Genomic DNA, 18,890 nt, shown 5'->3' on the forward strand with positions numbered 1-18,890 from the left:
TAAAAATACAAATGGATAAACATGGTCAGATTATTAAGTGCAAAAATCTTATTTTGCTCCCAATAATGAGTCTCCTGAAGACTTCAGAGCATAAAAATCACAGCACACGTATTACCAACCAACCACAGGAAAACTTTATGTACTGTAGATATTCTGTATTTTGTCAAATCTAGGAAGCCACCAACTGAGATATCACAATGTGACAAAAATTGTGTCTCAGGATTCATAAAATATGGCACGTGCATATATCCTTCAAAAATGAGATATGGGGGAAGGAAGTATATTTATTCATTTGGGAAAGAGACACTAATCTTACTACTTAACATTTTGAATTATTTCCACAATTAGTGTGGCAAATACAATTAAATGCCAGATATTTGAGATTTTTTTGTAGTTAAGCGTTTTATTATCATTTTTCTTTACAGGAACAGGAATAACCTGAAGATGTCTTCAACCAAACTATCTAAAACAAAAGACCTGTTATATAAATTATGCTCTATTTTTGTAATAGATCAAAATACTGTATTGGTGAAAATAAATAGGTAACAAAAAACAACATACTTGATTTCCATGTTTGCTATCAGACCCCACAAGTACGTCTGACTTTATAATTCAGTATACTTGAAACATTGAAACACAACAGGCATGCACAATTATGCCAATGCTAAGGATTCCAGATTATACTTGTTACAGTTTTTCTTAATAAAAGCGGGAACAACACATTGCTAGGTACACAGAAACATGATTTTGCACAAAAGAATAGCTAAATTATTGCGAGAGGCAAGTGCTTCCTAATAGGTTTCTAGGGTAATATAACCGTGTGCTCTAAGTGTATGGTGTGTTATACTACATAATGGAGAATGATGGGATTTTGTATTTTCCATCAAACCACAAAATCTGTTAAGTCAAAAAAAGAAAACAAACAACAACCCCCCCCATAACATTAGGTGTACTGACAATCATATTCCCATGTATGACAGAAGAGTACTAATACATTTTTTTCTTTACTTCCTTTTATTAAGAACACTTCTTAGGGTTTTTTGGCATTTTACATTCAGTGTCCATTGGCTCCTTCTGAGAGTATCCGTGAAGGTTCGGTAAATTTTGCGGTGAACAAGTAAAAAAGGGCTGGTGTGGGTACCAGTGCCAAAAGGGGTAAATCTTGCTCGAGTTTATCCACTCTGGAAATGGAGATTATTCCATAGGCATGAAGTAACCAGTGGCTGAAGAGAACAATGAGTCTTTTCTTTCTGACCAGAAGATCATAGCAGTTCTACATAATTTTATAAAAGAAAGAAAAGAAGAGAAATACAGATTATTGGGCTGAATTGGCTAGATAATTTATTACATTTTACTTTAAAACATATTATCGTCACACAAAATCATAACCTCAGAATCACAGGGACCTAAGAAATCACCCAGTCTTGCTACTACACTTCACAGATGAGGAAACTGAGGCTTCCTACATTCAGCACTCAGCGGCAGCACCAAGATGGGAGCCCACGTCTCTAAGTTCTGGTCTGCACCACCATTCGACCCTGAAACACTACCGCTTCTTCTGAAAGAGCTGAACTGGAAGGGGAACGCCACATTATGTGCCTTCTTCCTGCCCTGATCCACAGCAGCTGAGTCTACCAGTGCGAAGGAGGAGGTACATACACCCAACTTCCTTAACTCCAGCATTCCTAGAGTCTGCTGCCTGGATACTTAGAAGGGAGCAGAAATGACATATGACTACTCTGATTTCCCTTGTATCTTTAATACTGCTCTACAATATACAGAAATTGGAAGGAACAAATTATTATAAAAGTAATATCTAAATGTGCTAATGAACACACTAAAATGTAATTTGCAACTGGTTACTTAGCAACTATCCCTCATTAAATGGCTCATCAGCTCACCTAGAGCTTGACTGTCTTTTCCTGACTTGAATCCCTATTTCTGATTCATGTATAGAGTGCTAATTGAAGCACATGAATGTTTTATATATGGGGGATTCCCAGCAGCAGAGAAACAAATATGATTCAAGCTAATCGAACTTTCCATAGTAACTATGGATAATAAACAAAAATTCAAAAACTTCATTTTATTCAAATATCCAATCATTTTCCCCCCCATTTCCCTAGAGTTGATAAAAGTGCCAAAACTAATTTGCTTATCTTTAATTATACTGCAAAGTTGATTAAAGATTACCAAGGAGAAATGGGAGTAGAATACAAACGGAAGCATCTGAAAAATCACCATAAAAATACTGTCTAGTTCCTCTACTGCTAGTCTACCTAAAAGTCACTATGATTTCTAGGTGGTTTGTTCCCCCCTCTCATTCTTTCACTAATGTAATAGAAACAGGAGTTTCAAGAGCAACCACTCCAAAATAGTTAACAACTTTCTCTGGGGTGAACTTTTTTATGTTAAGAATTATAAGAGAGCACATATCAACTGTAGTGGGCGGCTGAAAACAGTGCATAGGCACTAGATTAGCAAGCATAGAATGGAAGAGTACTAAGACATGTTACACTTTTATTCCTTTAGAGTTTACTCTCTAAGAGTTCTAACAGTGGCCTTCCACTGAAATATTAAAAAGTTAGAGGCACAAAAAGGATATCTCAAGATAGGAACAGCATCGGAACTAATGTGAGTGTTAATAATATTTCCAAATCACCAAAGTATTACAGATATTAGAGGGCAAAAGTACACATCCGTAATCAAGAAAATAAAATTAGGGACAAAACATAGAAGGATATGGAATGTACACTGTAATTATTGATGACTGTTAGTGTTCACTGCAAAAAAAAAGCCTAGAATCAGTTCTATATAAAATAAAGCATTTTTATGTTTCCTTCAAAATAGTGTTAATAGGGTTCAACATTTCAATAATTATACATTTTCTATGTGGATAAATGATGTGAAATGAGTTTTTTCTCTAACATGCTGGAGTTAAGCCTGACTACTTCACTAATTTCCCAAGCAAATATTGTCTAGTATACAACTTTTCATGAACTAATGAGCCAAAAGCCACTGAGTGGCATCGTTTAGCCAAGGATTACTAAAACAATCAGTTGTAACATATCATATCATATGCACTATTCTCCTATTCAGTTATCAAATCTATTAAAAAAAAAGTCTTTAACAAAGGAAAAAAGATGTCCTACCTCTATTTCGGAAGCCGACATGTACACAGCCAGAGTAACCAAAGATAATACTAATATAATGTATGGGAAGGCATAGTCTGAAAGACAAACATTGGTATTATGCTGAAAATTAAATTTTCTGAATAAACCATCAAAAAATTCAAACAGTATAATTCTTTCCACAGACAAAAACCTTCTCAACCAGTCTTGGGAGAGAGTGAAGCCCTAATGCTCTAAGGCAGGGGTCAGCAAACTTTTTCTGTAAAGGACCAGACAGTGAGTACTTTTGGCTTCGTGGGCCACGCAGTTTATGTCTCAGTCACCTAAGTCCGCAGTTGTAGTGGGAAAGCAGCCAGATCATACAGAAAATGGATGTGTCTGTGTTCCAGTAAAACTTACTTTATAAGTTTGTAAGTTATAACTTATTTATAAGTTATTCAGACAATAAAATTCAAATTTCATATAACTGTCACATGTCAAGAAATACTACTCTTCTTTTGATTTTTTTTCCCAACAGTTAAAAAATGTAAAACTATCATTGGCCCAGCTTTGAAGACCCCTGCCTGAAGGCTTCCACTGCTGTAAAGAATTAACTTCTCTCCTATGCATCTCGCATGATACTAGTTATGTATCAAACTTGGGAGAATTGGCAAAATAATTACTCAATTTTCTGTGTTTTGTGGTCCAGATGGGGAACTTCAGTTGAGAAAGGCTATATATAAGAGTAATTCAGCTTTAATTAAAAGGTCATATACCAATAAACCTCAAAGGCAAAATGGATCATTCAGTGCTCTTAATGTCAAATTTCTAGACAGTTCTACTTCAAATACAGTACAGTAAAATAATACTTTAAGTGAAATTTTTTCTTAAAAATACCACCTCTTAAAATGTTCTAAATTTATAGCTCACTAAAACAAATGGACAAATTGAGAAAGATACCTTGAATTATTTTTATACAATTATTTTAAAACGATTAACTTCAGTTACTAAAACTATTAATCATTCTACAATACAATGCAGTGGAACCCATCTGGAACATTTTCAAATGTTAATTAAGGATATGGCAGCCCGAATCTCTGAATTATCTATGCAGGTCTGATTCCAATTACTAAATAATTGACAATGATTAGGTCCTAACCAGCCATTCAAAAGAATCCCAATTAACTTATAAATAGCTAAACAATGTTGCTAATGATAGTAAGAACTGGTAGAGAAAGAAATGGTAGTAAAAAGGAGAAAGAGGAAATTTCCAACTAGCCCCAAACTTATGGGGAGTAGAGGGAGGTTCTGGGCTCAAAGCAGGATTTAGAGTGGTTCTTACTCTAGGGTCTAAAACGATGTAATATTTTGAGCAACTAGGTCTGGCTGGGGGTAGTGCCTGGAAATCTTCATTTTAGTTCTGCTGGTGGTTCAGAGGAAGATCACACTTAACTGGCTTCAATAATACTTCCAAACAGGTAAAAGTTTGTCACTGACATCTTCCTAATTACCCCAGTGTCTCTCTCCCTAGACCCTGGTATCTTGAGCTACCAGAAGCCTCTTGGTGCTCTACTTTGCTCAGACTTGCTATATTCCCTTGTCATGGACTAAATGTTTGTGACCCCACTCCCCAAATTCTTATGTTGAAATCCTAACCCTCAATGTGATGCTGTTAGTAGGTGTAGGGGCCTTTGGGGTGGATTAGGTCATGAGGGTGGAGCCCTCATGAATGGGATTTGTGCCCTTATAAAAGAGACCTCAAAGACCTCTTCCCTCTTCTGCTATGTGAGGACACTGAAAGAAGACAGCCATCAATGAACCAAGAAATGAGTCCTCACCAGACTCCAAATCTGCTGGTGCCTTTTCTCAACACCATAAAATTATGAGTTGGTATGATACCCTCTGTGACTAATCTCAGCAGATTGCACAAGTTTATACTTAGTGCAAATAAACAATAACTCCTTGATCCGCCTATGAATGTGTTTTGAGTGGAGGCTTGTTAACAAAATGATCCAAAGACTTTCAGTGTGGGAAAAGGCATTTTCCATATAGGCAGCTACAACATAGGAAGTAACACTGTCTGACAGTCTCCTTAGGTTAACTTTCCAAACCTTTCCCTGCTTTCCACAGCTTTTCCATTTTCCCCATTTCATAACCAAGAGGTTCTATACAATAGCACCAGTGGCAGTCTAGGACACAGGGATTTGAGGGCTGGCAATTCTTAAATCTTTAAGCCTAGTCAGCTCTCCCAAGCTTGTCTAGGATAAATGACTACCTGTGCTCTTTTGAATATTCCATGAATACCTAAAACTGAATTCACTTCTCACCACCCTATTTGCTTATTCTAACATTCATTATTCATACATTCACTAGTTACTAAGTCAGAAAGCTCCTTTATCGTATTCTCCTCCCATTTCCTCAACCCCTATATTTAATTAGTTACCTAGCTTAGTTAATTCTGTCTTTGAAATAGTTCTTCTTTCCCAGTGTTTCTCTGCTTTAGGTCAGACAGTCAGGCCTGGCCTATGGCTGTCATCTCTTAACTGATCCCCCAGGTTCTCTTCCCTGCCAATCCATCTTCCACACTGCTACCAAGTTATCTTTCTAAAATGCAAATCTAGTCATGTCACTCTTCCTCCTGAAATCCTTTTAAGAGCAGGTCTCTAGTCCCTAGAGCAAGAATAGCAACCTCAAATGCCTACAGAGGTCATCCAGGAGAATGACTGAAGTGGGCCAAATCTAAGAAAATAGGAAATGGTAGGAGCTAGGAAAAACTATAGATTTTCAAATACTATGCAGGCCAAAAGAAACAATACATCTGTAAAACCAGAATATGAGGGATAACAGACCCCTGACTAGTCTCCAATTTCTTCTTCCCGTGGCCTTATCCTCAGCTCCACCCTCCTAACTTTGAATCAAATTCATTACTAAGCTACATTACTTGCACAGTGATGCCATCTTGCCCAGTTCCTTCAGGCCAGAAGCTTGCCCTCTGCACCCATGCAGGTTCCATATAAAGATGGTATCCAACATCCTTGCAATGTTCAATGTCACACGTTCAAAAAGTCCCTCACTATGTTCTCTCAGCTACTTATAGCTTTCCTAGTAATATATGAGCTCTTTAACACCAACTTTCTCTCATTCTTCTTTCGAGTCACAGATCAGTCTAAATGGTTGCTGAATGAATGAATGGATATATTAAAAAAATATATTGAGGATTTTTTACTATATCTAAGTCTTTCATAAAGGAATTTAGAAAACTAAGACTTAATGGTAAACAGTATATATTATCACGAGTCATTTCCATCTATTATATGTAAAAACCATCTATTATATCAAGAATAATTTCCATCTATTATATGTTTTTTAATTTATACTCAGGTTTTAAAAATCTTCCTATTGACGTGAGCTTCAAATACAAAGTATTCTCTAAACAGAAATCAGTTTTGATAAAGAATGATGATATGTTTTAGCAAAAATATATACTATGGTTTATTTTCAAGAATAAAAAACAGAAACCAAACTACAGAAAAAGGTCCAAAATTATACTCAGAGAAAATATTGTTTATCACATATAGTAAATATATTTCATTGACTTTACCCAACAAACTTACATAAAAGGCCTCCACCAACTGCCTGAAGCACAGTTAAAATTGGGAAGAAGTAAAGTGCAGCATAAATACTTTTAAATCGATCAGATTTCCCTAACCCACAGGCAATCTTCTTTACCAGAAGAGGTCGGAGCAGCATCATTAATACCAAGCAGAATGCATAATAGATAAATACAATGGTGTATCTGGAAAATAAAATAAAAAATTATAACATCAAAAATATGTTTTAAAATGTATTTTTATCATTGATCATTTTAAAATCAAAGATCCTGAAAAAGGTTTAAAAAGTCTATCCATCGAATATTCAGACTGGTGGAGGGTTCACCAAAAAGACTCTCATAATACCACTTCAAAGTGTATGCTGAGTCATTTCCGGTAGACAGTTTGGAAATGTGTATCAAAAATCCTAAAATGTTTATGTCCTTTAATTCAAAAATTTTACTTGTAGAAATTTATCAAAGGGAAACAATCAGGTATACACAAAAACCTGATGAACAAGCATTTTTATTGAATCACACAATAAAGAAAACTCAGGAAGAAAATAAATATTCAACAATAGGAAGTTGGTTAAATTTTAGAGTACATTTATGCTGGAATACTATGCAGACATTAAAAATCCAGTTATGAAAGAAATGTTAACAACAAAAGCAACTGTGCCTCATACATTAAGTGACAAGAACAGGCTACAAAACGGCATGTGCATAGAATAACCTTAATGTTCTTTAAAAAAATTAAAAAATAAAAATAAAATAAAAATAAAAAGTGCAGCTGGAAAGACATTTTAGCAGTGATCATCTTAAGAAATGGAATTATGGATTATTTTATTTGGGGTATGCCTTTTCTGTTTTCCAAATATCCTATAATGTAATTTTTACAACCAGAAAAAAAGTTGCAAAAAGATCTCTGTATCAGCAGACTATAGTTTCTAGCTCCTTATTTTGAATATTTATATTTCTATGCACATAGTTTTAACTTCCTTTCCATGAGGATTTTCAAATTATTTTTTTTACTATCTTATACGCAAACCCTCTCCCTTGCAGGGGGGAGTCAAGGGAAGCACGGGAGTTGTTTCAAATAACTGACCACATGCCTCTTCTCCACACAGCTTAATGATACCGGGTCGCTGTGCTCTCATGATGCTTTTAGGTCCAGCCCTGTACCATACTGCATTATTTCAAGCCTCACTTCTTGGATGATGAGTTTTGTCTTCTTAGGCTACCTCTTACCAATATCAAAACAAAATAAAATCTGTCTATTCCTTCAGCTTGTAGTTCCTTAAGAGCTCCAAAAAGACTATTATTTTAATCAGAAGGAAACCATCATGTGCTACCTGTCCTAAAGAACTAGGAAACTAGCTTTTGGAAGCAGATTACCTGTTTCCTGCCCCTGCTCTCCACCAGAAGACCTCATCCTCTACCTCCCCCCCACATCCATGCCCCTCATATGCACATAGGATAAATCCGACAAGCTAAAGCTAAGTTTTGTTACAACAGTAATTACTGCTCATTGTCAATAACTCAAAGTTTTAGTAAACATTACCTTTTGCAGTAAGTTTCTAATGATAGAAGCTTGCATATTTTTCCATATCTTATCTAATTAATTTCGCCTCAAAACTATAATTATCAGTAAAACCATTCTGATATTTTTCAATTTGTAAGGAATTTATATATACCAATGGAGAAGATATCCTCCACTAGTCAATGTAATAGTGTTCCAAAGGTTTCTGTTAATATTGCGCCACTACTTTTTGTTGACTTATAAAAAAAAAAATTCATTATGACTTTGGTAGTCCTACAGCTTTCAGAAATGTTTAGCCCCAGTCTAGCCATATATGTAAGTTTAAATGGTTATGTAAAGTAACATGTATGAATTCAAATGCTAGTATTATAAAATCTTCTCATACTTTTAATAAAACATTGTTTTGTATAATTAGTAAAACAAGGCAGACAGTCCATTCCACAGTGACTATTGGTAAAGCTGCTAAGAAAAAAAAAATACCTACTTAATTCAAAGATGGTGAACAGATGGAAAATGTCCTAATCAATGAAGTTGTGTGATGAGTCTGACTGAGTGCTGTGACAAGGCTCTGAGGCTACACCCAACTCAGCAGGACAAGTGCTGTAATAAATTAGAAGTGGCTGTTATGACTGCAGAATGAGGGCTGCGAGTACCTATTTGCCATCTCTGTTCTCATATTTTTTGACTCTCCTACAGGATTTACAGATATTATAAAAAACACTATAGATGTGAATAGCAGCAAATCAGTCTGGTTTTGTTTTAAATAAGATGTTTTAAATACATCTTATTTAAATATAATATCTGATTCAGTAATTAACTTCTCTGTATAGGACCAGGTTAAGTTCTGCAAGTAATTAACTTCTCTGTATAGGACCAGGTTAAGTTCTCCAAGTCCCCAGGACAACTCCCCAGAGCCGAGGGTTATAGCTCTATGAAATCAACAAATAAGATAGTATCAGTCTTTTAGATACAATTTATATATATAAATATGTCTGGTTGTCTCTGTATATATATAAATAATTTGCAGGACTTAAAAGGTAGGCAGGTGGAAAAGATTTTTATAGCTCTATATCTGGATCTCATTTTTTGTTTTGTTGTTGTTTTTTTCTACTTTTTTTTTGGATCTCGTTTTTTGCAAAGTATCTTTTTACATACGTGCATGTTTGTTTTTGACACTTAGTACTATTAAGAATTGCACAAAAAGTACTATTTTTTTGAGCATATTACATAATGGTAACTTGCTACAACTATGAGAATACAAATACCAGACTCTTCTATTATACATTTACTGAGAAAAACACATCAGAATGAACACTAATTCACAGAAATTCTAAAAATGTAGGCCAGGGTAATATTATACAGAATGTTATGAATTTGATATTTAAAAAAAAAAAAAAAGAAGAAAGAACATGAAGCCAAGCACTCTAATAATAATGCCAGCTACTTATAAGTGCTTCCTGTATGTAAGGCATTTATTTAAGTCACCTTATAAGGTATCATTATTCCCATTTTTACCAACAGGAAAGCCGAGGTTAAGAGGCTCTTAACATGTTCAAGTTAACAGCTGACAGGCCTGGGATTCAAACTCAAGCCTGTTTTTAGCTCCAAAGCCTATACTACTTCCTGTATGTCAGATATTGCTTCTCTGTTGTATAAGAAAAAGGTTTTCCTTATAATTCCCTTTTTAAGAAACAGATATAGCTTATTTTAGAAGTGCTCATACTTCAACATCAACACAAAAATACTTTCACTTCTATTATACTAAGATGTATTTCTATTTCCTCTTCTCAGACTATGTATCACGTAAAAGAAGAAAATCATTTCTGTATATCTCCCCCAGTGCCTAGGAGCCATTTCGCAAGGCTCAATCTGCTTAAATGAATGAAATCTATAATCATCATTTAAAAAAAAAATGATCTTACATCTAAATAAATACTTACAGTGGGTAGACAGCTTCATGAGTACAGTGCACTGTGGTAACATAATCTGGACTTGGATTGTAAAGCATGGTGTACCAATCAGAAAGCATCAATACTCGACATGAATGGATATAAAGCACACCGACTGGATCGCTCACAAGTAAGGTGATGATAGCTGCCACAGTGCATTCAAATAATGCAGTGATGTGTTGGAAAAGGGCACTGGAACTAGTAAAACAAAGGAAGCACAATCACCAGAAAATTCTCAGCATGTTACGTGGCTTTTAATAAAACCTGTGTATGCTTCAAAATATGTATTCTAAAAAGAAGTTTTAACTGATAAATCCTGAAACAAAAAAATCTTCTAAATAGGTAAGTAAAGCCAAGCACATATGAAAACTACTTGAGAAGGATTTAACCTTTACTAAAGGTTTACAAAAGGTTTACGAAAGGTTTACTAAAAAGGGATAAATACTCATCCCAGGTAACACTGTGCCAATATTGTCTAAATGTGTAGAAGAGCAGAAATTAGATCTACCTTTATCTTCAGTAACTCGCCAAATTATTAAAAATGTCTTAAAGTTATCTATGCATCATTTTAAATTATCTTAAACATTAAAAGTACATAAAAGATTATATGTAATACATATTAGTTATAAAATATAATAAACATCGTAAGCTCACCACCTAACCCAACAACTAAAACATTAACAATTTATATCTACCTGTTCCCCCCCATTCCATATTCATGTCTCTCCCCTAGAAATAACCATTATACTAAATGTTCTTTATCAGTTTTTCTAAACAGGTTTTATTCCAACTGTATTTATACTTCAAAACCACTATTTAGTTTTGCTTATTTTTCAACATGATAAAGTGAGGTAAGCTTTCGGAGATTTTTCTTTCCACTCAAAATTACATTTCCAAGATTCATTCATGGTTTTGCTTATATCTGAAGTTCAGTCGTTTTCATTGCTGTATAATAATCCATTGTGTGATCTTTCCATTATTTATCCATTCTGCTTTGTTAGTAAAACGTGTTGCAAATGTCTTCCTCTCAGTTTGCGGGTTGAATTTTCATTTTCTTTGTGATGTCTTTTTATGAATAGATGTTCTAAATTTTAATATAGTTGCCTTTATCAATTTTTAAATTTCTGGTTAGCAGATTCTCACTCTAAGAAAAATATTATCCTACATTTTCTTCTAAAAGTTTTAAGGTTTTGCTTTTCATGTTTCAATCTTTAACTCAGAAGAGATTTCTGTGTCTAAGTTAGTATATAACTTTAGCTTTTCCCATTTGGATATCCAATTGTCCCAGCAGCAGCACTTTCTTGAATAGTTACTGTTCTTCCCACTAAGCTGCCATGCCACTTCTGCCATATCAAGTCTCCTATATAACTGGCCTGTTTCTAGGTTCTCTATTTTGTTCCTGGGGTCCATTTATCTATCCCTGAGACAACAGAATATGACAATAATTCTTGATATTACATACATTCTTTTACTTTTTCAGTGGTCTTGGTCATTCTTGGGCCTTTGAACTTCCATATAAATTAGAGAATTAGCTTGTCAAGTTCCACAGTATAAATCCAATGTAGCTTAGCTACCTTGGTCTTGGCTACCTCACAGTACTGTGATTCTGTAAATGAAATATAGGGAGGTAATTGATTTTATATACTTAGCTTACAGCCAGCCTCTTCACTAAACTCTCATTATTTATGATTGCTTCTCTATAGATGCTTTTGAGTTTTCTATTTGCACAATGTTTCAGTTACCTATCACTGCACAGCAAACTACCCTAAAACTCAGTGGCTTGAAACAATCACCAGTGATTATTTCTCACTGTTCTGTAGTTTGACTGGGCTCATCTGAAAGAATGAAAAACAAATTCACAGAATTGCTTCCTAGGAAGCAAAACACATCCCAAGCAGAATAAATAAAAAGAAATTCACATTATAATTAAGCTGCAGAATACCAAAGATAAAAGAGCAGCTGGTCAGCAGCCCCCATGTGCTCACAGCTGACAGCCAGCACCTACTCCAGCATATGAGTTACTCATTTTGAACACCACAGCCCAGTCCAGCCTCTAGATGGGTGCATCCCAACTCAACATCACGTGGAACAGAAAGGACTACCCAGTTGCTATCGGCAGTTAACCTCTGGCCACCCTCCCAATGCTACTGCCTGGTTTGTCACTCTGGCCCCAGGTCAGGGTGGGTTTGCTTGTTTTCTGAAAAAGAAGAGTTCTCGGAGATCCCCCCTTATTCCTGTGAGACCAGCAATGTCTTAAACAGTATGTCTCTTCCAGACTTTAGTTATTTCATGCAGGAGGGTGACCTGGAGCTCCTAATTAGCCCATGGTGTTGGAAGCAGAACTCCTGTGCCATTTTACACAGATGAAGACACAAAATATGTAAGTAAACGTGTACACTTTCATATTACATAATCCAATCTTTTGCTTCCCTACAGAATTCATATTTTTAGAGGCCAAATCCCAACCTCATTATTTCTTGCCATGACTTTGGCAACCTTCTTACTGGCTTCCTCTTCTCATCATGCTCCCTTTCAATCCATCTGCAGTCAACTACGTAATCTTTACAAAATGGAATCTGCTTTGAAAACTCCCCTTATTAAACTACCTCAGTGGATCCCATCTGCCTTTCAGGAAAAATACTTCCTACCAGCCTTACCTCCCACACCTCCTGCCCTTACGAAATTACTTTGTTTCCTCACTGCTCCATTCATCCCAGCATGCTTCATGCTCCACCTGAAAACATGTCACCTATCTGGCAAATGGTGTATCCTTCAAGATCAGCTCTGGGGTTGTCCCCAGGTCTTAGGAGTATTTCCTAAGACTCCCCCAGCCCCAAACCTCTTTATATCTTGGTCTCATTTAGTCCCTATTTCTCATAGCACCCTCAGCTCTCATTTCTTGGTTATGCTGTGCTCTTTCTTGGCTCTAGACTTTTGCACATCTTTTTCCTACTGTCTGACTCTTTCTTCAATTCCTCTCTCAAAAACTATTCATTTTTCAAAGTTCAACTTAAAGTCAGTTTCTTCTCCTGTGACACCACCCTATTTTGAGAGGACAGAATTGACTGCTTCCTTCTTTAAGCTAGCCTTAAACCTCTGTACACACCTCTCCTATAGACCCTCACATACACTGTGATGGTCTGTCTACCTCATCCGCTGGACTGTGAGCACCCACATCTTCATCATCTCTGAATCCCACAACCTAGCACAGCACCTGGCACATTGCAAACATCCCTAAAGACTGTTGCATGAATACATCTGGAAAGCTATAAATTACATAAAAACAAATTACAGAAGAAGCACAGCTTCTGGCTTCATTATATTAAAAAACATGCAATTTCTGCCTATCTCTGCCCTGGCCTCAAAAGAAAAACAAATTTAATACTAAACTTTGGGGAAAGCAAGCAGGCCAGAAAGGGAAGTTTTGATTAGTGTCTAGCCCATGCATTCTCAATGGGCACTAGCACTCCCAAGGGGACAAGAATGGATCCTTGGGTATAAAATAACATTACACTTTTTATATATAAAGCACATGTATACATACACTATATAAACCAATAAACAATATATCTGCGATATTAAAATTTTATGGGGTAGGTGGAATTGAGGGAAGAAAGGTATCTAAAAAGCTTCTTTAAGGAGGAAAGAATGAAAAAAATGTCGAGAAACATGAGTCTAGCCTCAGTCAGCTAGGCCACTGCTTCCTTGATTTTAAGTGCAATGTCTCAGGAAAATGCAAGAGATAGTCCTTGTCTTCCTTGCTACCAATTTCCTAGGCAAAGCATGGATATGCAACCTCCTTTTTAAACCTACCTCCTTTCCTGCCTAAGCACTTAATCACACCTCTGCTTTACCCCCAAACCAAGGCTCTACCCTCTGCTCTAAAATTCTCTCTCAAAACATATCTGATGTTTTAGTTCAAATGCATGTGGTGAGGTACATCCATTAAACCCACCTCTTCTCCACTCTGGGCTGAGAAGTTCCAAATGAGCAATTATTCTATTTTAGCTCTGTTAATCACATCTCTTTTCTAGCCCTCATCTCTCATCATTCTATTAACAGAAATTAAAAGCAGGATGAAAGCTGCTTTAAAAAAATTTTTTAATAGAGTCTTCTGAAAAAGTAATGAATGCTCTTCCAACGTAAATAATCACTGTGGACTTATTAGGTAGATCCAGAAAAGTACTGATTCTACTTCCACCTGACCTTCTCTTCACTTCCGTTCCTACCACTGGCCATCACTATTTCTTGGACAACAGCTTTCTAATATGTCTCACCACTAATCTGCCCTCCACAGAAGTTATCTTCCTAAAACATACATCCAAGATGCTGTTTCTCTAAACCAAAACCTTCACCAATACATCATTCACTTGGCAAATACTAAGTGAGTATCTACCGTGTGCCAGCGGCTGTGCTGGTCTCTGGAGATTTCATAGACAACAACAGCGATGGCCACTGCCCTCATGGAGCCTATGGTCAGGGGTGGGAAATAACATTAAATGAGGAGACAAACATAACTACAAATTGTGTTGACTGCTAAATACAAAGCAAAAACAACAAAGAAATGAGAGTGCTATTAAAAAAGAAAAATAACGGGGACAAGCCTACATTAGATTGGGTCAGGGGAGGCCTCTCCGAGTAGGTGTAATTTAACCTGAGATCTGAAGGAAGAAAAGGCAGGTAGGTAAAAAGTTGCAGGGAGAAGAGAGTATTTCAGGTAGAGAGGAGTTTGGGGAAAGGGACAGGACTTAAAGCAGGAAAGATGCTGAAATGTCAGAGGAACCAACAGCCAGGATGGCTGAAATGTACTACAGTAGAATATGTTGAACAATGTTTCAACATATTCTACTGTAGAATATGTTGAACAATGTTCCTCATTCCCAGGGGGATGAGGTTCACAACATCACCAAGAACTTTCACATTCTGGCCTCAACCCCCTTTCCCACCTTCCTTTTTATTACCTTTCTCTCATATGCAATCCACACTTTGAACACCCAACTACTTCCATTCCCACTCACAAGAGATCACGTTTCATACCTCCCTGCCAGTGTTCACGCTGTTGCTTCTGCCTAAAATGTTCCTTTTTTGAAGTGTTTCGGGTGCCACCAGGCACAATTTATCTCTTCCATTCTTAGTGATTCCAGAGCATTTTGTTTATAAAGCTTTTATATACTTTTTGTTATATACTTTTAAGACTGATTTGTATTATAATTAGTTATGTATACATTTGTCTTCTCTACAAGAGTATGACTATAAACCACATCAGTTATTTTTGTATCTCCTTCCCTGATCTTTTCAACATAAAACACAATGCTCAGTAAATTTTTTGGATTTGCTTTAGTATGAGTTTTCATAATTAGGTTGCAGCTATAACATTTTAACTACATTATACTAGATTACTAGTATTAAGTTGCAAAGTATTTGTTTTAGAACAATAAACAGTTTGTAATCATAGCCAAGTCTTTGTAGAAAACCAATGAAATCAAGAAATAAAAATATAACTAAAATACTCCCTCAGCATCACTCAGAGTAAAACAGACAAAGGATATTTCCCTTAATATTTACTGAGGCATGCCCTAGCATTAAGTTTCCTTGCCACAGTCAAAAGTAATCAGAAGATAAAGGAAAAACAGGTTTGCCACTTTTACAAAAACAGAAGTATAATTACTTGATAAGGTCTTCTAAATGATAGCTATTCCAACATCAGTCCACCCAGTTACATTCATAGAAAGTGCTAACCTCTTTTTCCCTGAGTACCATTCAATGAAGAACCAATGTAAAACCAGAGGAAGCATAGCCATAAATCCAAGATAGAGCCAATCATAAAGTTCTGGAGACTCTGTGCAAGGCTGACAATACTTCTGTGCATTTGTTCTCTGTCCTCTTGGACACACCTATGATATATAAGAACAGTATTTTATGTAGAGGTATTATCCTAGAACGTTAACACCTCCAAAAAATCATTCACTAAGACATCACATTTCAGTTTAAACATCTGTTTACATGTGCATCTTTTAAAAATAAAAGAGAAAGCATAAGTAAAATAAAAAGCAATCTACATTGCATTTGCTATACCTGTATAAGGTTATTAAAGGACTCTTTATTAAGTTACTAAAATAGTTGACTAATATTACATGAAAAACCTAGTTATTAACACCATATAAAAACTGCAGAGAAATGCTCTGGAGTTGTAATGCTAAATTATTGTCCAAATCACTTTTCTATATTAATAAAAAGTAATTAGAAATTATTATAAAACTATCAAATTAGAAAACTTAGTAACTGTGACCGTCAAGATGTATTATAGATATATAATCAATATGACAACACAAATAAGGATTTTATTAATGCCTCCATATTCTTTTACAAGTTGAATACATCGAAGAAAAAAGTTATTCTACATGTGACAAGATTTCAGAAGCAAAAAGATTTTACAAATGAAATAACATACAAATGTTAAGACTTACCCCACATTCTCCATATATTTCAGTCGAGCCATTTTTAAATAACAGGGTCTTCCCACAATACAGTCCAAGGCATGCTGGTTGAATATCGACAGCTTTTTAAAAACAAATGCCAGTATAGTAACATCTTTTGTGATTATAAAAAATAAGGTAATAAGAGCTGAAACGTTTGGCAGAAATATCTCAACACACTTTCAATTAAAAAATATGTATTAGACAAAAGTCTTGATGCATTTATTTAAAGGTTTCCTTTTACACTGTGACACTATTGAAGGTTACATGGAACCTTATTGCTAATACTGTTCCTTAAGATTAAGGTCCTCAACCAGCAGAGCGGACTTCATGCCCACAACTCAAAGCCTAACCTGGTACGTCTCCAGTGGCTCCAACCAGCCATTCCCCTTGATTAGATGGCCTAGCCTTTTGAATTTCCTTTTTTTTTTTTTTTTTTAACTAGAGGACTAAGAGAGGATGGATACTTTTTATTTTGCCCAGTCAGGACATTAAGTGCAAGCATACACACGAAATCTATTATCACCTTCCTTCATGACAAAACACCCTTTAATACCAGAAAAGCAGAAAGGACATAAGTTCAGAATAAAGGGAAGGCCTTTAAAGTAAATACATTCACCTTACAAGAAGCTTGTAAATTATCCTAACTTTGGTCATTTTTGTAGAGGACAAGTGAAGATTTCATCAAGGCTGTCACTGGGCCTCTGACCAATACTTAGGAACCACTGCATTAGAATCAACCCTCTGATCTCAAGGCTTGGACAACATAAAAAGCAGCTCTTTTTAACCAAAAAACTCAGGGCCTACAGATTGTCTTTGACCTCACCTACAGGGAGAAACTATCGAACGAGTTTGTTTCATCAGTGACATCTGATTCCCTTCCATCATTGACTCATTCCTTCAGTAAACATGCATTAAGTGTCTGATTCCACTGGTGAAGGGCCCCTAAAGATTCATGGAGGAACATGACAGAGTCCCTACCCGCAAAGAACCTACAGCCTCGTGTGGAATAAATCCAAAACAACTGGCCAAATGTGAATTAACTTGGGAAATTATGCATTCTATGGCTATTCTTGAACAATCATTTCCCAAATTCTTCATGAATTCACAATCTAGAGACTGCCTGATCCACCATACTCTTTCTTCTTTCAAATTCAAGTGGACTTTTTTCTTTCTCCTTGTGCTTAAGAGAAAAATAGAAATGGCGCTGACTAAAATGTCTCAAGTTTAATGTTTTCACTTTTATCAAATTTCTGACTTTTTAAAAAACCCATGGCCTTCTTTACCTTACTTGACACTTATTTTTAAACCAGTTGTAATCACAATGTTCTAAACTAATAGACGGAAACGAGTTGTTTCAGATTTTTTGAGCAGGCAGAAGGTAAAGAACTGGAAACCTTCTATACCGGTTTGGCATCTAGCAGATGCATAATAAATACATTTGAGTGTAAATATTCTAAAATTTCTCAAAATCCAAGGCCTGAAAACCGGTATGATAAACTGAACGCAACAGCTTACCGTCGACCAAAAAAACCCTAGCTCCCACTGCACGCTCACTTTCCCCTTTGATTTCCTTTAGTAAAGGAGGTCTAGATTTTTTGTTTTGCAACCGTCATGCCCCTTTGTGAAAGGCCCCCCAAACTTAACGTTTGATGCTGAAGCAGGACTCAACCGTTAAGCAGCAATTAGCTTCTGCTTCCTTTCCTGTTTTCCTGCACTTACGCCCGCGCTTTAAATTGTCAAGTCAACTCTCAGGAATGTTAAACAAAGGGACCGAAACAAAGGGACTGAGGTGACATTTTGAACAAACAACAAAGGCCTGGCCTCTTCCCCCAGTACGCAGCCGGCGTCCCCTCTGCAGTCGGTCTCCTCGCTGCAGCCTGCCTGGAGCAGAGACTACCCCTATCCCACCTCGGCCCGGCCAAGAGTTGCTGGGAGGAAGGGACAAGGATTCGCCGCTATCCGGAGGCCATCCGCTGTGGCCGAGCCCAGAGCTGGGAGCGTAGGGAAGAAGCAGAGACTAGGATAAATGCTTCCCGGGACCTCGGCAATCACTCACCCATCGGCAGCTTGTAGGTTTCCTTGGAGAGTTTCGTGGATCAGCCGACCCCGCCGCAGCGCCCGGACATCCGGGCCAAAGCCGCCTCGACGGCTCCGCCTCCTGGTAACCCGGGCGACCGCTCCGAAGCCCCGCCCCGCCTCGGGCTTCCGGGTCTCGGCTCGAAG

The 18,890-nt window shown here is 36.6% G+C and overlaps 1 protein-coding gene across 3 annotated transcripts; it reads right to left on the reverse strand.

Moving 5' to 3' along the window:
• Window positions 1-414: 414 nt before the first annotated feature.
• On the reverse strand, window positions 415-18,828 carry JKAMP (JNK1/MAPK8 associated membrane protein). 3 transcript variants are annotated; one of them, XM_060004465.1, is made up of 7 exons: window positions 18,724-18,828; window positions 16,656-16,747; window positions 15,928-16,082; window positions 10,180-10,386; window positions 6,725-6,906; window positions 3,153-3,229; window positions 415-1,273 (listed from the first exon to the last, which is right to left on the reverse strand). In XM_060004465.1, exons 1-7 carry the CDS (start codon window positions 18,725-18,727, stop codon window positions 1,055-1,057), a joined length of 936 nt encoding a protein of 311 aa, XP_059860448.1. In that variant the 5' UTR covers window positions 18,728-18,828; the 3' UTR covers window positions 415-1,054. The 3 variants fall into 3 exon arrangements, with proteins under 3 accessions (XP_059860448.1, XP_059860449.1, XP_059860450.1); XM_060004466.1 differs by having other exon boundaries at window positions 16,656-16,729; window positions 18,724-18,741; XM_060004467.1 differs by lacking the exon at window positions 3,153-3,229 and having other exon boundaries at window positions 1,136-1,273.
• Between the last annotated feature and the right edge of the window lie 62 nt (window positions 18,829-18,890).

Source organism: Delphinus delphis, chromosome 2 (assembly GCF_949987515.2).
Source record: "Delphinus delphis chromosome 2, mDelDel1.2, whole genome shotgun sequence".
Lineage (NCBI taxonomy): Eukaryota > Metazoa > Chordata > Mammalia > Artiodactyla > Delphinidae > Delphinus > Delphinus delphis.

Excerpts from the sequence above, each read along its gene's own strand:
- JKAMP (XM_060004465.1), bottom strand. Across the intron at positions 16,083-16,655 it reads AAATATATGGAGAATGTGGG|GTGTGTCCAAGAGGACAGAG; the intron begins GTAAGTCTTAAC and ends TATATATCATAG. Across the intron at positions 10,387-15,927 it reads TGGTACTCAGGGAAAAAGAG|TTCCAGTGCCCTTTTCCAAC; the intron begins GTTAGCACTTTC and ends TTGTTTTACTAG.